Source organism: Crinia signifera, chromosome 4 (assembly GCF_055691185.1).
Source record: "Crinia signifera chromosome 4, ASM5569118v1, whole genome shotgun sequence".
Taxonomy (NCBI): Eukaryota; Metazoa; Chordata; class Amphibia; order Anura; family Myobatrachidae; genus Crinia; species Crinia signifera.
Window position 1 is genome coordinate 298546534 of NC_139220.1, and position 19573 is coordinate 298566106.

At 44.0% G+C, this 19573-nt stretch overlaps 1 protein-coding gene across 4 annotated transcripts in view; it reads left to right on the forward strand.

Moving 5' to 3' along the window:
- The window catches only part of DNM2 (dynamin 2), a 62983-nt gene extending 45056 nt beyond the window's left edge, over positions 1-17927 (forward strand). For 2 of the 4 annotated variants that reach the window (XM_083185138.1, XM_083185139.1), the window contains 3 exons: positions 822-1057; positions 2897-3145; positions 4356-6245. In XM_083185138.1, the coding sequence (XP_083041264.1) occupies positions 822-1057; positions 2897-3145; positions 4356-4425 (555 nt within the window). In that variant the 3' untranslated portion in view covers positions 4426-6245. Of the gene's footprint in view, positions 1-821; positions 1058-2896; positions 3146-4355; positions 6246-16931 lie in introns of those variants that run through there. The other 2 variants (XR_014473612.1, XM_083185140.1) reach the window with 2 other exon arrangements.
- The last annotated feature ends 1646 nt before the right edge of the window (positions 17928-19573 follow it).

A 19573-nucleotide genomic window follows, 5' to 3' on the forward strand; every position in this document is an offset into this window, starting at 1 on the left:
TTTAGCATTCCGAAATAGCAAAACTGTGGCAAGGCATGATGGGACTTGTGGTTTCACAACAGCTGGAGGGCCATAGTTTGGACACGCCGGATCTGGCTCTGAAACACTGCCATCTGTTGGCAGCGAGCGAAACTACAGCTTTCTCTCACACATGCACCAGGTAGCAGACTAACTTTCAAAGCATTGGCTTCAGGCAAGCCTACTAGTTTATAATCTGTACAAAACACGTTTTATTCAATTAGTGCTTTTATGTTGATTCTACTGTCATTTATATAGGGAAGTGGAAAGATGATTGGCTTTTGTGAATAAGTAGTAGACCATTTTATTTATTGAGGAACTATCAATTACTGATTGTGATAAAGTCTAAAGGCCCATACACACTGGGTGACTTTTAGCTGAAAGCCGCTCAAAACGGCAAGCGCTGCTGCGGGCTCCCGCATCATCGTCGGGAAAGTATTACCAGCAGATGAGCTGCTATGAGGACTCTGAGACAAACTCTGAGGACTTTCGGTCTTCTTACACCTGCTCTAATAGCCTGGAATGTGATCCCAGATACCTTGACGAATCTGATCTTGTGTTGTTGCCACTGATCGTTGCACAGCTAAATAGAACAATGATCCTGCTGTCCAACTTTGGCCAATGGACTGGATAGTCCAACGGGTGGCCACCTTTTCAGCTAGTAAGGACAACATGAGCAGGTGATCAGTGTTTTGTCTAGTGATCACCCACAGACGCTCTTCTGTATTATGTCTCATGGATGGGTTTCTCGCATTTACCGTACTTTTATCACCTGATAATTTTTCCTTTCCTGGTCTCTGCAGGCAAAAGACTTTATCCACTCCGAGCTGCTAGCGTACCTGTACTCATCCACTGACCAGAACAGCCTAATGGAGGAGTCGGCAGACCAGGCACAGCGGCGAGACGAGACGCTGAGAATGTACCATGCGCTGAAGGAGTCTCTAAATCTCATTGGTGATATTACCACTAGCACAATCTCCACCCCAGTCCCCCCACCAGTGGATGACACCTGGCTTGCGAACCAGAACAGTGGGCACAGGTTAGTATCATCAGATGATATTCACATGGGCGAGAAGAGTTCTCCTACTGTATATATGAAGGTCATGTTGAGCCTCTCTGTGAGTATTTGTATTGTAGGTTGTGAAAAGTAATAAGTGAATGCAAACCATAGAGAGCAAGGAAGGGAATACATTCGGCATTGATTATCGCATGGTGTTTCCAGCCAGAGAGCATACAGCTGCCAATTCTGCCATTTCCAGTCTAAGAGGAGCATCACTGCTTCTAGAACACAGCTTGTTATACAGGCTGCTGACGGCTCCCCGTCCTGTACACCTAAGCACTCTGCTCTATCCGGTTCCAATGCTGTCTTTCCTTATGATCCAAGACCTTATAACGTAGACTTCTTCCCATCCTCTCCATGTGCGCCCTCATCCCCTCTCCCCTGTCATTACAGTGAAGGTGGAGCTTATTACTTGCTCCCACACGCAAGAAATAACATCCACACTCTCTTCACCCGACAACATTAATCTGTCCTCCTGATAATGTAGCACCACAGGCTCAGAGGAATAACACCACCAGCCCCAGGGGTCAGCTGTAACACTGACCTTCACTATTGCTCCATTAAATAGGAGACCTGGTGGTCAGCACCTATACATTGAGTGTCTAGTTGCCATTGTTTCACACTTTGTGTTCAGAAGATGGCGCTGGTGTGTAAATATAGGGGTGCATATAGGCTTCAACTCCCTGTGTGAATCTTCTTTTGTACTCACGTACAAAAGAAGCACTTGTACTTGTGCGTTCGCAAGGGGGACCGATTTTAAACCTGAATAAGGTCCCGCACGCAAGGCTGAAGGATTATGAAAATCATCCGTTTGCATGCCTGCAGGGGGATCGTAGCGTGAGAGGGGGTAGGGGCGGGCGGTGTCTGGTGGACTCGCAAGGCGGCAACATTCTCAGCCTTGCGAGTAACCAGAATAACCTCCTGTCTTTGTGCCTGCACCCTGTGCACACAGAGAGTTGTACAGCATTTTGGTTACTCTATGCTGATTCACAATGTCAATAGATAAATGAGGGAAGACCTGACATTCCATACATCACTGGTAGCCGTGCAGGTCACTGACTCTGGATTGAGAACCGATTTCTACATCCTGACTTATCCAACATTCAAGACCAGCATCTGCAGTTTGCCTACCTCTGAAACCTCTCCGAATATAGATTTTCCGATTTTTGATTTCTGGGAAAGGAGTAGAATTGGTCATTGTTCTCTATTTGGGTTCTCAAGATGAGGAGAAGCATGGGAGAAAGTGGGTGCCACGGCTGGGATACGCTGGTCATCAGAGTATCTGGTGGCTACATGGACACATACAGATGTCGCCGCACCCAGCATTGCTGCCAAGCCTCCTAACTGCGGCAATTGTGCCCTTGGAATATGGTGTGCACAATGCGTCGCACCCATGGCATAGTAACCACGTGTGCCCGATTAGGGTGCAGTGAAAGTGGCTATATGTATAAGTGGGTGGTGACATAGGAGAGAATTTAAAAATATTTTGCTGCGGGTTATAAAGCAAAGTGGGCATAAGATGGGAAGACAGAGTTCTGCGTTTCATTATAGTTTGCGTTGTCTGAAATATGGAGTATTACAAAGTGAAAAAAATAATGTAATAAAGGAAAAAAGGATAATAATTGTATGTTGGCATAACGAAGATGCATATCTATCAAAGCTTCTAGAGATGAAGTAAAAAGAGAAAAACTACCAACCAATCAGCTCCTGTGTTTATGCACAGCCTGTAACGGGACCATTAGGAGCTGGTAGATTGGTACTTTCTCTAAGTTAGTTATAGTGGGAGCACTCATTTTGTCATTCATTTTTATTCTCTAGCCCTACCGTGCAGAAGAGACCGATTTCCACCATCATGCCTCCAAGCCGTCCTCCTGCAGTCAGGGGCCCAACCCCTGGGCCCCCTCTCATTCCCGTTCCAGTAGGAGGTTCCGCTTATCCACCCATCCCCTCCCGCCCTGGCCCTGCGGGGCCTTTCCCTGCTGCTAATAATGACCCTTTCTCAGCACCTCCGCAGATCCCATCCCGACCGGCTCGTATTCCTCCCAGTCTTCCACCTGGAGTACCCAGGTAAGGGCCGCACTCTATTGCATGCTGTAATGATTATACTGCATGACATTAAACCTATTAAATCTATGTACTGATCATGGACACATGGCGCTCAGTATGTTTATCTCTGTAGATGAATACTCTGCACAGAGCATTGCTAATGAATGTCATGCCAGTCTTTTGTTATGGAAACTCTACAGTAGGTAGGGTTGGCCTGTAGGGGTTCCCAGTGCAGATTCGAATGTATTCCCTCCTACATGGCGCTGGCTCCTTGTTCTGTCCTTTTTAAGTCCGTACAGAAACGGCTTCACAATCTATTTAGGGGTTAGGGACATATGTGTTATGTCTTAGTTGTTAGGTCTTAGTTGTTAGCTGGACACTCGGGAAAATTAGACGGGAGTTATATTTGACATGGGAAGATGTTATGGGCAACCAGTCAGAATCGACTTCTTATTTAGCACCATCTAGAAGATAATAGATGGTATCTGATTGGTTGCTCTTAGAAACATCCAATGTGAAATAGAACTCCCATCTTCGTAAATGACCCAACCCCCCAGTGTGTTATCCATTTTCATTGTTCTGCACTGTATATAGTTCTATATCTTTAGCAGGAAGGTAGACCTATAGAAATCTGAATCTATTAGTAATGCCTTGAATGGATTTAGTCAATTAAGCCATCCAAGCCAGGACCAGGCTTGCTTACCTGTGGGAACATTCTAGTGCTGTTACCATGGAAATGGAGGCAGCCATCTTATGAGCTGAAACTGTTATGGGACATTATGCCATTCACTAGGTCGTTATTCCCTGAATAAGTCGGCCCAAAAAACATCTGCCCCTATATCTGTAGGTTTATGGGTGGACTGTGAGGATTAATATGTTCAGCTATTTTATTATAATGGAAATAATTAGTGTGCACTAAACTGTGTAAATTATCATCTAAAGAGATATGCAACTTTGAGTTCTATCTAACGACGTTGCCTTTCTGTCAAAATAACATGATCTATAAAGTTAAAATGATGGTATTAAATTCTGGATAATAATAATGCCAATTCTTAACAGCAAACGCTACGCATTCTCTAATTTTGAAAATAATAATCCATTTTAGGACTTTCAAAAGGAATAATGATGCCTATGTGGGGTTTTAGAGTATGGCTCACCCCACATAAATATATCCCGTCTTTGTGACTTTCTTAAAACCGCTCTTTCTCTTGCCCTCTCTTCCTTTTTGCAGCCGGAGACCTCCCGCCGCCCCAAACCGTCCCACCATAATCCGACCTGCAGAGCCCTCCTTACTAGATTAAGCGTCAGGAGAGGCGGTAGCGAGAAATAATGGCTCTGCAGTTATCTGTTGGGAAGAGGGAGAGCTTTATGCGCAGGGTGTTCGTCTTCATTATCACAGACGCTGTGCCCACCCAGGCGTGTAATCTGTCCAGTATTGTCGTCGTTGACCAATTTTATAGAAATAGACTTTATACACCTCATGAAATCCATTAGACCGACAAATGTGTCATTTAATGTTTTGTGTGTTTGTTGGAATTACACTTGAGTACATTTCTTGGCTGGAAGCTGAGGGAAGGAAGCCATTTTGAATCTGAAGATGCGGATGTATAGTAATACAGGTTTCTGATATGACTGGCATCTCCCTTGAGATTTTTAGAACGCCTGCTAAACATACTGCCACGATAGGCATCTTTCCCATGATCTTCTTTAAAAGAAGCCAGAAATAAAAATAAAAACAATTAAAAATATTTTAATTGGATTAAATGAGACACAAAGTCTATTTCTATCGGCAGTTTTTGGTCTAATGATAGCAAATGTTGAGTAAGACATACAGGGTTTATTTGAATATTGAGTGGAACTTTCATGAAAGGAAACTAGATTAACAACAACTGTGTAATATACGACATCCAGTGTGTGCTGGATATTTGGCCCCTATGTAACCATCTGAGTATTTAAGCAATTTCTTCATGTTACAGATGTGTAATTTACTATTCGTTTCTAACCTAATGGAAATATGTACAGTTTTTGGTTCTTCAAAGGCAAAATTTGCATAGATTTTCATATATATATTTAACAGTCTATCAAACCTATATACTGTGAGAATTTTTCCTGAAGAAATTTAGACTATGGATTCACTTTAAATCTGTGCCTTTTTAATGCCTACGGGTGGGGTTGGGGATTGGAAGATTCTATGAATTGAGAAACACAAACATGCTTTGGAATAATCTTAATTCTGACGTGGTAAAGGGTTTGACAAATTGAGTAGGATTGAAACCATTAAGGTTGAAGTGAGTAATGCAAGCAGCAAGAGGTTCATTTGGGTTGTTTTTACTATGAAGACCTGCCGGCTTCCTTGCAGAATGAGGATCATGTGACATCTAATGCTGATTGTACTTGTTGTTCTAGACCAGGCCTGAGCCAACCAGCTGTTGTGAAACTGCACATCCCAGCATGCATTGCCACAGTTTTGCTAATTAGGAACACTAAAACTGTGGCAAGGCATGCTGGGACATGTAGTTTGCTAGAAAGTGCAGATTTAAAAGAGAGCGCTCTCAAATTCTGTCTCTCAGCTGTACTTGGACTTCATTCAGCTGCAGTAGCTACAGTCTGTTTAATATATTTTACTTTAACACCTATGCAAAGAATAAACCCATTTTCCTAGGCTGAATCTCTTACAGCATGTGTGTTAACTAGAGTACTGCTGTGTAACCACATATCCCAACATGCCCTGCCATCGTTTTAGCATGCCTTAACAGGAAAGCTGTTGCAAGGCATGTGGATATGTGTAGTTCCACAGCAGCTGCAGTACCACATTTCCCAACCCCTTCACGCATTGACGTTGGCTGTTCTAATTGATAGGCTGCATTCTCACAGATATTGGTTCAGCCCTTAAGTTGCCTTCATGCTGTGTTGGTAACAGGTGTCCACCCCCCCCCCCCAGATTTTCCCGATCATGTTTGTGTTTCAGCAGTTTTTAATAGGAGTCAAAGAAGAATGTTACATACTTTTCTTTGTGTAACTCTGAGAGGCTGATATATTGCCACCAAGAAAAACTGTGTACAATTACCTCCCCTATTCTGTACCTTATTAATAAACTAAAATAAAGGGAACTTTTATCCTTCTGGTGGTTGGTGATTTCACATGTGGGTGTCTGCTTACTGTTGGTGAATTTATTCTCATGCACTTGGAAGCTTCAGCACTTTCACTCTATGCTATATTCTCCCTATACCTCCTTATGTTACCCCATACAACCTCCCTGATACAGTATACCCTCTCCCTATATCTCCTCCTATTACCCCATATACCCTCTCCCTATATCTCCTCCTATTACCCCATATACCTCTCCCTATAGCTCCTCCTATTACTCCATATACCCTCTCCCTATATCTCCTCCTATTACTCCATATACCCTCTCCCTATATCTCCTCCTATTACCCCATATACCCTCTCCCTATATCTCCTCCTATTACCCCATATACCCTCTCCCTATATCTCCTCCTATTACCCCATATACCCTCTCCCTATATCTCCTCCTATTACCCCATATACCCTCTCCCTATATCTCCCCCTATTACCCCATATACCCTCTCCCTATATCTCCTCCTATTACCCCATATACCCTCTCCCTATATCTCCTCCTATTACCCCATATACCCTCTCCCTATATCTCCTCCTATTACACCATATACCCTCTCCCTATAGCTCCTCCTATTACCCCATATACCCTCTCCCTATATCTCCTCCTATTACCCCATATACCCTCTCCCTATATCTCCTCCTATTACCCCATATACCCTCTCCCTATATCTCCCCCTATTACCCCATATACCCTCTCCCTATATCTCCCCCTATTACCCCATATACAATCTCCCTATACCTCCTCCTATTACCCCATATACCCTCTCCCTATATCTCCTCCTATTACCCCATATGCTCTATCCCTATAGCTCCTCCTATTACCCCATATGCCCTCTCCCTATAGCTCCTCCTATTACCCCATATGCCCTCTCCCTATAGCTCCTCCTATTACCCCATATGCCCTCCCCCTATAGCTCCTCCTATAACCCCATATGCCCTCCCCCTATAGCTCCTCCTATAACCCCATATGCCCTCTCCCTATAGCTCCTCCTATAACCCCATATGCCCTACCCCTATAGCTCCTCCTATAACCCCCATATACTTATATTTATATTCCGTTACTTCATTGTATTATTGATGATCTAATATGTGACATTTACACTATGACAACCTTCTTAATATGAGACTCTCCATACTTGTGAGAACTGCTATAACACATTACTGCAGTGCCAGGCAACCTGATCTATTTTATGGCCCCTACAACAGTTATTTTGTCAGCTGGTCAATATCCTGTCAACATCATTAGAATGTCAACATGTTTACAGTGCTGACATATGAAATGTCAACATTCCCAGAATTACTATGGATAGGAGTAGGTGCCACCTGGAGGGGGGTTTGGTATAGGCACTTGAGCAAAGTTAGGATTAGGTTGAATATATGGCAAATTTGTTGAGTCCTTGCGCGTCTGAATGGCTGCATCTATGACTGCCAGGAACAGATGCTGGAGATATTGCTGCCATGGGAACCAGGTAAGTGATCGCTGGGCCACCAGGGACGTTAGGTCATCATTTTATCTAGTTGATGGTTCTTATGTTTAGACAAAATGATAGTCGACCCAAAAATCCGCACATTACTTTTATTCACAGCAGTAGGTGAATACAAAACATTTTTACTGATCAATACGGGCAAAATTTTACATTGGCCAAAGTAATAGACATCTACTAAAAGTGTTGAAGCTAGTAAAGTGTGGAAATTATACCAGCTTCAGAAGTTCGTACTACTGTCCAACTTTTCCTATGTAGACACTGGCCAAAGGCTAAGTGTTTGCTTGGTATGGAGACAAAATTCGGGGCCTAGTCCATGAGCCGGTGCAGCGTATAGTGTGTAGCTGGTGGTAAACGCACTGACCCGATACCACTGGAAGTATCCTTTAGGCAACCTTGTGGCTCTAGTATTAACCCCTTGAGTGGTATGCCTGGAAATTTTCCGGGCTCAGCTTTCCCGGAAAATTTCCGCCAGCCGTCACTCGTTTTACAGTGATGTCGGCTGCAGGCTGGGGTATGGTCGGCGCGGCTCAGGCACCTGAGTCCTCCCGAGCCGCTGCGCACATCCCTCAGCCTGCCGCTGACGTCACTGCTTAATGTGACAGGCGGCTTAGGCAGGGGGGACAGCGGCAGCACTGCAGGGAAGCTCCAGCGTACTAACGCCGGAGGTGAGGGGGGCTTACAACTTTATGTGGTGGGTTTTGCTGGGGCAGGACAAACCTGCCCTGATAGGTTAGTCCTGACCCAGCAAAACCCACCACTCAAGGGGTTAAGGGCTGCCTACCGCCCTCTGCACCAGTATAGCCTAACAGTGGACCCTTGGTATTGGTTTTGCAGCAAAGGCACAACATTTGGTTGCAGTTTCCTTCTAAAACCACAGTCCTATCCCCTGTCAGCAGTAGGAGTAGAATGGTGTGCACACCGTAGCCAGGAATATGCTGGGTCCTAGCTCCGCAGTGGACAGTGATCCATAGTGGAGTGATAGATTACAGTTTATATGTCCTCATACTTTAACAGCATTTCAGCACCTGTCCTACACCTTCACTTTGTCTTTCACACTGGAAGGTTCTGCCTGCTGCTATCAGCTGATTAGGCCTCCTGCCATGTCCTTACGGTCCCTGTACTAACAGACTGATGGGATACAGAGATGGGTATTGTAGAGTCATCCCAAAGGAACATCTGTATGTAAAGTCGTTCACCTTATACCCACAGAGGGCCATCTACATGTAATCCATGATTTAGTATGGACATCAACGGTGCTAGAGGTTATGGTATATTAGATCTACAATGTCTAGGTCTACATTCATATGGTCGACATGGCCAAAAGGTCAACATGAGTTTTTCATGTTTATGGTGTCTGTTGACATGGACACTGTCCAGCGCCCCTTCGCATGGCTCGCCATACTTCGGGCTCACTGCGCTCAGCACACTATTATATTCTCATTCCATGCCGTAGTGGATGGTAGGGTATGAAATACGGCCTGTCTGCACATTGTTAAACAATGCATGTCGACCTTTGGACCCTGTCGACCAATAGTGGTCGACCTTATGACTGTTGACCTAGAGTCCATTTATCCTGAGTCCGGATACCGGTGCTGGCGGCTATAGACCTGGTACCAGCTCTTTTTATGCTGACGCAATGGAGAGTTTACTTGAGATGGATGTTCTCTTTTTCCTGTATGTGAAAGAACAATTTCTGGCCCAATTGCCCCCCGTGCTTGTAACCTGTCCTCCCAGAAGCCAAAGTTATTTGCAACAAAATCTGTTCTTCACCAGGTTCTGGCACTGACCAACAGGCCTACTCCAGTCTCCGCCATAGTTTTGAGTCTCTTATTAAACATTCATGTAGCTAAGTATGTTGTGTATGGTATTGCTCCTCCATTGTTTAGATGAGTAACTTTCATTTTAAAGGCATAAGAAAGTTATTTTTCCCATGCACAGCACCATACACAGAGAACATGTGACAATAATTGTATCAGTGCATAATACAATCTACCACAGCATACCAGAAAATCACACCAGGGACTGGGCAGGACCGGTAACTGGATCATGAGTTCAGTTGAAGCCATCAGTCATCATTGGTTGGAGTCAGTTTAGTTCTTAGATCCTTTACCAAAGCATGGGATAGCAGTAATGTAGCCCATACACTGATGAGATACTGTATACAATCATAAAATTTTGAGCACATCTGTTCGATAAATGATTGTGTGCTCATTTTATGTGCAGTGCGACGCGCAGGCTCGCTGGTCGAATCTCCCGTCTGAAGGTCTTATGTGCTGCACATAATATTTGATGAATTAGATAAGCGATCATATGTAGTTTTTAACATGCGAACGCTCACAATACTGGTGGCAGGAGTGCCTTGGGTGGCAGAATTTGAATTTTTTTTTAAAAACACTGGGCGGCTCTCTGAGTGAGCTCTCTCTAATGATGAGACTGGAGAAGTGTGCCATGGCAACCAATCAGCTGCTATGTATAATTTTATAGAATGCACTTGCTAAATGTTACTTCAGAGCTGATTGGTTGCCATGGCACACTTTTCCACTCTTATCACTACCTCCTACATCTATTAAAGTAGGTTGCTGTATGGTGATGCAGTCAGAATCCCAACGCTGGGATCACGACTGCCACACTCCCAACCTAATCCTCCTCTGTGGGTGTCCACAGTGAGGCAGCAAGGGGCGGCGTTGCGTTTGACCCCCCTGTTGGGTTTGTTGCGGTCGGGATCTCAGCGTTAGTATTTCGACTACCGGTATTCTGACTGTTGGGATCCCATACCGGACAGATTTCAGGGTTAGCCATGGAAATTTAATATTACCTGGATGTATGAAAGAGGAATCTCTGATCCTTGCTGTGATCCCTCCTATTGCGGATGTGATCAACATCAGGCAGCATTGTATCAGGTCCCTGGGCTACCACCATTTTGAGATGCCTATGGGCTGCAGACTGCACTGCTGGGGGGCAGTGCTAATCGTGCATGCACAGACCCCCGACACCCGGTGAAGCAGAGTAAGGACAGGCTCCTTTTGGTAGCCCCTGTTCCTGCACCTGCATGTTGACACATTCAACCAAAATGATGGCATATTGCAATTGGAGCCTAAGAGGTAAATGGTATCCAAATCAAACCGACACTTTTAAACCGTTTTAGGTTTAATTTACATTTGACCTTTTTCAATTAAAGTGCTGATTTTTCAACTCGAAAAATTCAGCATGGTCAAAATCAACAGGTTTTTTTTTTTTAGTCCGGGTTCAACTTTCAAAAAAAAAAAAAAAAGTGTAACTGCATCGGCGAAACAGGACTAAAAACTGTTCGGCGAAAACGGACAATTGAAAAGTAAAGTCTGTTTTTTCGACGAGACTTAATTGGACTTAGAAGGAAAACGAAGTGTGAATGAACATTTCCTGTGGGTGGTGAAGGGCCAGTTTATGGAGGAGGAGTAAGTGGTTGGACTGTAGTAATTTTATTGTTAGAACTCTTTTCTGGAATAGGACTCCTTTTACAAACCTCAAACAAGGTACATAAGCCTGCTTCAGACCTGATTGCGCGGCTTCTAATTTCCGGAGCCCTGCGATCTTGTATATGCCAACCCGCCAGAGTGAAATCCCACCCTATGCAAGCCTGCAGCTTGTTCAGCATGTCCATACGCAAGCCGCTCTCCATCAAATGATTTTACCGCTGTGTGTGCAGGCTGTGCGTAGCCCAGGACTTACTCCACGGCTGCAATAGAAACGGGGCGATCAGGGCCGGATGTGCATTTTCCCTGACACTCCCAGAAAACCGTCGGTCACACCACCAAATGCCGGATTCCTGTTTATCAACTTACCAACATCAGCGATTTAAAAAAAAAAAAAAAGGAGCCGATTTTTATCACAGGATGGCCTCGCGGATGCGTATTACAGGCTGTCTATCAGTAATAGCGCGGCCTGGGAATTTTCAGCCATGCGATCAAGTTTCAATCAGGCTCATGGAACAAGGATTTTGTATTACATCAAATGAAAGCATCTTCCAGAAATAATTAAATTCTTAAAATTATGTAGTATGCTGCCGGGCTTCTGTGGACACTTTGGGTTATATCCTCCATGGGTAGTACATTCCACTCACAAATAGGTAGCAGGTGAGGTTGCACTATGTTGGATTATCCTGGGTGGAATAGGTCACACCTAGAACAGATGACACAGAATGGGTGGTTGCTGAATCCTAATGCTAGGAGGTGTGGGTCATTGGGTCGACAGTAAGAAGGTTGACAGTGAAAAGGTCAATATGAGTTTTTCATGTACTTATGTAACTGTCAACATGACTTCCAATTAGTGTAATGCGTGGTGCTTAGTTCAGCACACTTTAATTCCCAATCTTAGTCCATGAGGGGTATTCAATCTAGGATCACGGCTGTCTATCCCTGCCGACAGACGTGATACCAGCCCATTTGCGGTCAGCCAGACAGCTGAACGACAGGCGGGATTCAATGTTCCACCTACCGATCCGCACAAAGGGGGCGTGGCCACAAAAACAGCAGTGGATTGGCGATCTGCGGCCGGGAACACGACAATCCACGGCCGTTATCTGCAGAACTGACCCGTTCTGCCGGGATCCTGCATCAATGCTGTCGCTAAAGACAGCATTGAATAGGGAGCCTCTGCAATTTTCCCCCTTAGGAAATAGCGGCGGCACATTGAATAACCCCCCCCCATGTGTTTTTATAAGTATGAACAAGTTATGGGAATGAATGAAGAAAAATGTCATGTAGACCTTTTCTTGTCAATGTCATGTCATTTTCCCTGTTGACTGGTTACCGAACAACCAGAACCAAATGCTAGAAGTAGGGCCCCAGCATAACGAGGAGGTCCATGTATTTTTTTTTCCCTTTAATCCTTCCATGAGTATACCAGCAGGGACAGACCTGTTGGGTGCATTATAAAGGTTACACTAAGGGAGATAAGCCTAGACCGGGACCAAAGGCATATATGGCAGAACTGACGTGTAATAGATAATTCCTGTTGGGATTTATACATGTGTAGCATATCTTGCCCACAGGGGAACTGTCCAAGGCAGCCATCTTTGGCACATTGAATAGGTTCTGCTTGTGGGTCAGACAGAAAAAAGCGGTATGCAGATTGAGATGGCTTGGATGCGGGCAGTAACGGTAAAGAGGAGGGAGAAGAAAGGTTGATATCCATATAGAGAATTGGCAGGAGCAGAAGAGGGACCCTGGAAAGAAGGAAGGCAAGTTTAGATTTTACCATATTAACATTTCTCAAAACATTGGCACATCCAAGAGAATTTGGACAGGTAAATAGAGAAAGGGGAGATAGTGGAGGGTAAGATATCAGAGAAGGAGAGGTAGATCTGACTGTCTTTTGCTTATAGATGGTATTTAAGGCTGAAAGAATGGATTACATTTCCAAGTAGGCTATGTAGGGGGAGACCAGAAAGGGCCAAAGAAGGGATCCTTCTGGGTTTCTTACAAGTAAAAGTAGTGTGAGACCATAGGTAGATACAGATAGAGAGGTAGCACCTGAATAAAGCCAGGGCAAAGTCAGCAATTATGATGGGGGGGGGGGGGGAGGGGGGGAGGGGAGCAGCAGCAGCTCTTGGGTGTAGCCATGAGAGCATCATTGCTAATGCTGGTGAGATGCTGCTTCAGTGGAGTAGCTTGAGACTTGACTAGTTGGGAAAGGACAAGCCTGGTGACATTGCAGAGCAGAGTGATAGAGTCCAGGTTAAGTGAGGATTTTTCAAAGGATGGGTGAAACTAGGGCATGTTAGGAGGAAGAGTGGACAGACCCAGCAGAGCGGAATGGAGTAGAAGAAAGCCTGGGAAGGGAGAGCTTGAATACTTGCGGTTCCATGGTCTGGAAGTAATATCTGCTGCCACTGCTTTATATCAAGTCACTGTGACATGATTGACATGCTGAGCGCTCTGATTCCGTGGAAGCCATACAATGTTTCAGTTGGACGGCGCTTCTAGATTAATGTGGATTTGCAATCGATTGTGTAGTGCAAGGCTGGATTAAAGAAAGGACGGTCCCAGGTCCCCACGTTGCTGTTTGAATCTGAGAAGTCTTCATGAACAGGGTCAATTGGGGAGCTCCTCTGTATAGTGAGTGTCACCGGCTCATGCAGTGACTTCCCATGAGACACTAAGGTGGCCACATCTGTCTCTGCTGAGGGCTTCATACAGGCAATCCCAGACTGGCAGTGTGCCGATATGTGGCATTGCTTTCTCCACTCTCAAAAACTTCCGGCAGCGGTTTTGATGCCATTTCACCTGTAGCCTGCTGTACATTGCCTCTAGGTGGACACATGACCAGGCAGAGGCAGCTCCAGATTCTGCTGGATTGATCGGACAATTTGGCCACCATTTTTTATATAGTGCAGCACAATCACTTGTGCTTTTACAATTGGAAACCATGATAAAACAAACTGGATAATTGCAGGCAGTCAAAAATGCCTGTGGGGTTGGCATTAACCTCTGGGGTATAGTTATGGTGGCTCCCACAATTGTGTTGCCTCTGGGGCCGCCACCACCCTTAATCCAGCCTTGGAAAGTGTCCATAAAGAGGTACAGGCTCACTAAGAAGCTGAAAATGTCCGCGCTCTTCATTTTATATCGCAATAACTAGAGTGTAAACTTAGTTGGCGTGGCCAAGTAAGGTGAAGTCGTGAGAATTCGAGCTTGATGCCACGTTAAAATCTGAAAATTTAGTTTTCATTTGCAGATGATGGTTTTCACTTTTTAGCAGCAATCCTAAATTGTCACTCCGGGCTATTAATTACCTGGATTACTAGTTTCGGTACTTGAGTACTAGCACGGCGCCCACAATATTTGGTCGCATGACATATAATCGCATGCCATACACCCGATGCGAATTTTGTATAAGCCCCCTATACGATGTTTAATTGTATAAGCACCCTAAATGCACCCCCACTATGAACGGGAACCCGAAGCATGGCGAGCGGTGGCGGTACACATCCTACGATCTTTTCATACCCCCACTATCCACGTCGGCGTGGAGTTGATTTTATATAGTGTGGCGAGCGACCGAGCCCGAAGCGTGGCGAGCACACGCGTATTACTTTACATGTATTCCGCGTCCCCTCGCGGGGCTCGGTGGCTTGCCACACTATATAAAATCAACTCCACGCCGACGTGGATAGTGGGGGTATGAAAAGGTCGTAGGACGCGTACCGCCGCCCCTCGCGGGCTCGCCACGCTTCGGGTTCACGTTCATAGTGGGGGTGCATTTAACATTGTAAGCCCCCATTAGGGAGCTTATACAATTTTAAATCGCATACCATTGTATATGCGATGCGATGGCAGCCGATGTTATACAATTTTAAATTGTATACCATCGAGTTGTATGCCATTGTATCGCATACCATCGCATTCCTTATGGTCTGCGATGCGATGGGCGCCATGCTAGTACACAAGTACCCTAGTTTAATTCCAGATTTCTACACTATGGTTTTTTTTTTTGGACCCATCACTGGGTGTTTAAGCCACACGTCTTAGGCTTCAATCAGCAAAAAATATAAACTTTCATAATATAAGCATACATTATAATTTAAGTGTTTATATGCAATCTGTAGCAGTGAATCTTACCATAAACTTGCACATCTGTAAGTCTATGGCCTACATTTTAGATCACCAACAATTGTCCTGCAATTATAGAAGTACACAAGGGTAGGACAGGACACGGTATGTCAGATGTGGTGCACCAATAGGAAAAATTAATTTATGAAAATTAATTTTACAATTAAATATAACTATTGATTATGATAAAACTGCGAAATATGACAGACAAGGTGAGTTTTAGTGTATAAAAGTTATATTTTATTGTAAACTTAATTTTCATAAACTAATTTTTCCTATTGGTGCACCACATCTGACATACTGTGTCCTGTCCTATCTTTGCATTCTAATTTTGTGGTAGCACACCTCTGTTTATTATTAATCCACCTCACCTTATCAATTCAAACAGGGGGCATTTCATATATACAGAATATTTATTTCTTGCAGTCTTGTTTGACTGACTTCCACACCAGATCTCCTAAGTATAGAAGTACCAATGTGAGTTTTTGTTTAAGGGTACAGAAAGTGTGCCTTAAACTTTCTTTGGAGTGCTGAAGGCAGGCCTGGACTGTGCATCTATCAGATCCAGAATATTCCTGAGATCCAGCATATATTGGAGTCTGTGGCGCTATAAAAAATGTCCGAGACAGCATGGATCAGATACAGAATAAACTAGTGTGTTCTACAGGCAGGTCTACACCATGTGTCTATTGGATGCCTCATATGCTTGAGTGCATGGAACTCTACTAACATTTAAAGCAGGCATGTCCAGCTATTGTGAAACTACAAGTCCCATCATGCCTTGCCACAGTTTTGCTATTAGGGAATACTAAAACTATGACAAAGCATGATAGGATGTGTAGTTTCACAACAGCTGGACGGCACAGGTTGGATATGCCCAATTTTTAAAGCATTATTTGACTCTACCACCCTCCCATCTATACACAAAAACCAGTGATTTTCAACTTGTGGCACACCAAACAAGATTTTAAGGGAATTTTTTTTTTTTTTTTTCTGTGAAAGGAAGCTATTGTCTAGTGAGATTTGAAGGTACCACAGTGGTAGCATAGGGGTTATAGCCTGGCGTGAACAACAAAAATGTAAATTTAATAACAATCTGACCAATAATACCTCTAATCATTGTCTGTTCTGAATCTGCTCAAAATGGAGTTTGAATGGCTCCTTAAATATGGTTACAAGTTACCAAATTGTTGCAGACTAAAGGGGCCTATACATGGGGAGCTTCCGCTGTGCGATGCTAGATCACTCAGCGATCTGTCAGGGCCAGTGTTCTCTCGCTATCGCCCCTACACGTGGATCGGTGTAGGGGCATTAAGTGATCTAGTGAGTCGCCCCGTAACACTTGGTGATCTTATATAGCTGTGGGTGGAGCAGTTTGCTTTTAAGTTTGTGGCCGATAACCATGCTAAGCAGTTACTGTGTCTATGGTAATGTTGGCGTGGGCCACTTTCACAATGTCCAACTTAAATACAACTAAGGTAACAACTATTTTTAGATGGAACTGACTTATTCTATGATCTACATTCACATTAGAAAATATGATTTTAGACTCCTCTTCATCACTAGTAATATACTTTTTTTCCCCCCATGCAGACGACCTCCTCCAACAGCTCCAGCTAAGTCACAGTTCTGGTGACCAGATTCTTCTCCTCCACAATCTGTGGCCTTCCCCTCGGGGCTGCTCCATGGACCTGGCTTGTCCACCATAACAGATGGCCATCATTCCGGAATGGTCCACAGGAGACATCCACAGCAAACATCTCAAACAAAATATTGGAGAAGCAGCTTGAAAACTTGGACCCATGCTCTTGTATGCAAGTGATGTTGAAAAGATTAAAACCTGGCCAAGGATTTAAACCAACGTCCTACAGAAAGCCAGTGTCCTATTCACTTGAACAATTTGTTCCCGACTTCTATGTAGCGTTCTTCTGCTTAACACAACACATGGCTGATATTGCATCTACTGGGACCTTTAGTAATAAGCTGCAATGTTATTGCCCCAGTAATGTAACTATCCTGGTGTGTAACAGGGTTCAGCTGGCAAAGCGGTCAGGTCAGGTCTGGTCTCCGCAGCTGGACCTCCTGGCTGTAGGTGTGGAGAATGAAATGTACTTATATTATAATCGAGCACTCCGAAATAGGACATTATCTAGGGCTGCCTTTGTGGTGCAGTCCATGCCCTGTTGGGATCAGTAAAATGCTGTCAACATAAAACTACTAGAAAAGTGTTTTATCTTTTTTTTTATATAAATAAAGGTGTGGTTGGCATTTCAGATTCTATTTTGGTTGAGAAGATAACAAGTGGTGAACGCCAGGCTCGCTCGCATCCCTTTACTGGCTTGAGATAAGTCCCGAAGACTCAATTCCCACCAGCAGGCCACAAAAAAAATCTGACTGTTAATTAACCGAAAAACCACAAAGGCCCAATGTCTATAATCAGTGTGGTTTCTCTGCAGTAGATCTGGTATATTATGAGAATCAGAGGGGTGTAAAGTGCTTGTATGAACTAACTCAAATTTATATTTGATGTAAAAGAAGGTTAAATTTAGGGAGTTTCTTTATTCTTAATAAAATCTTTTAACCAAGATATTTATTTATATGCCGCTCATTGTGTCCAGTTCTCGTATAGTTTATTATTGAACTGCAAACCTCATCATTTTACCTGTGGATATAGACTTAATTGTGGAAAGTAACCCCCCCGAAAAAAAAATGTGTATTGAATAGAACAGAAATGAAAGTAAGTTAACATGGCATGTTACGTAATTGGTAAATTTGCTAATATTTGATGTCTCTAAAAGGGCTACAGGAAAGGGGATAATATAAGCTTGTGTTTCCGCAGTTTGAGGGGAAAGGGGTAACGCTCCTCCCTATACCACTTGCTGGGTAACAGACATTCTTAATGTCCAGTGGTACCCGAACACAGCCCTCCAGGTTTTAATGCCGTCATTGCTTAGGCACATGGGACTTGGTACCACAATCATTTTGACTATACCATATGTGCACAAGCAGGGATATCCCTAAAGCCTGGACTGTTAAGTACCTTAAGTATTTTGCTTGAGAACCATTACCCTAAGGAACCAACACAGGAGCATGAACAACCTATGGGCCAGATTTACTAAAGCTTGTGACAAGTGGTGGTGTAGCCCATCACAATCAGATTCTAACTATCTTTGCACTCTTGCGTTCTAGAAAATTATACACAGATGGATCAGTTGCTATAGGAAACGTCAGTACTTTAATTTAGAAGCTTTATCTCCTTTTCAGCCTATAACTCTGTTAAACTGGACCTAGATTAGTTGTGTCTTCCATCTGCCAGTGTTTGGAGAGGACATCATCCAAGTGACGGTGAGCTAAATCTCTGTAGGACAGACCTGTCCAATCTGTGGATCTCCAGCTGTTGTTAAGTCCCAGCATGCCTTGCCACAGTATTGCTATAAAAAAATGATATGGTAGCAAGGTATGCTGGGATGTGTACAACAGCTGAAGAGCCACAGGTTGGCAAGGCTGCTGTAGGGCTTAATCAGGACTTGCTGACCCTTGTCACCCATTTCCACTACCATCCTACTTGGTGCAGATTCGCAGGTCACTGCACCTAGGTTCTCTTTCAGGAATCCTTTTCCACTGAGCTGCAACAACCCTGGTTATTGCAGCAGTAGAAATGGGTATTAGTAAATGTACCCTTCTGGGAGAGACACGCCTGAATTAGCATTTCCACATATTGGCACTCGGTAGGAATTGTTTTTTTTTTTTTTAAATACAAGTTCTTGAAACTTGTTGTTAGCCAAAATTACCCAGTCACAAAAGAATTGCAGGACTGTTGTTGCAAAATCTTATTTTCTGCAAATTTCAATATTTGCATAGCCATTGAGTGCTGCAGATCCGTTTTGCAGCGAGAAAGCCATGTTTGTATCCATTGGGTAGTTTGGTTACAGGGACAAAAACTGCTATGGTACTTGTTTCCTAGAACGGCCACAATCGCAGGCATCGTGTACCTTAAAGTTAAGGTAAACAATGCCCGCGATGGACCCGATTTCCTTTGAAATCAGGTCCATTTTGCTGGCAAAGGCAAAATCGGGGGCATTGCGTCTGTCGCGGGCATTAACATGGCCCCCGACGCGATGCCCGCGACTTTGCCATAGGCTTCAATGTTAAAATATTTTTAACATTGAAATCGGGAGCATCGCGTCGGTCTTGTGCCATTATAATGGCACAAGATAAGATGGACTTGATTAAGT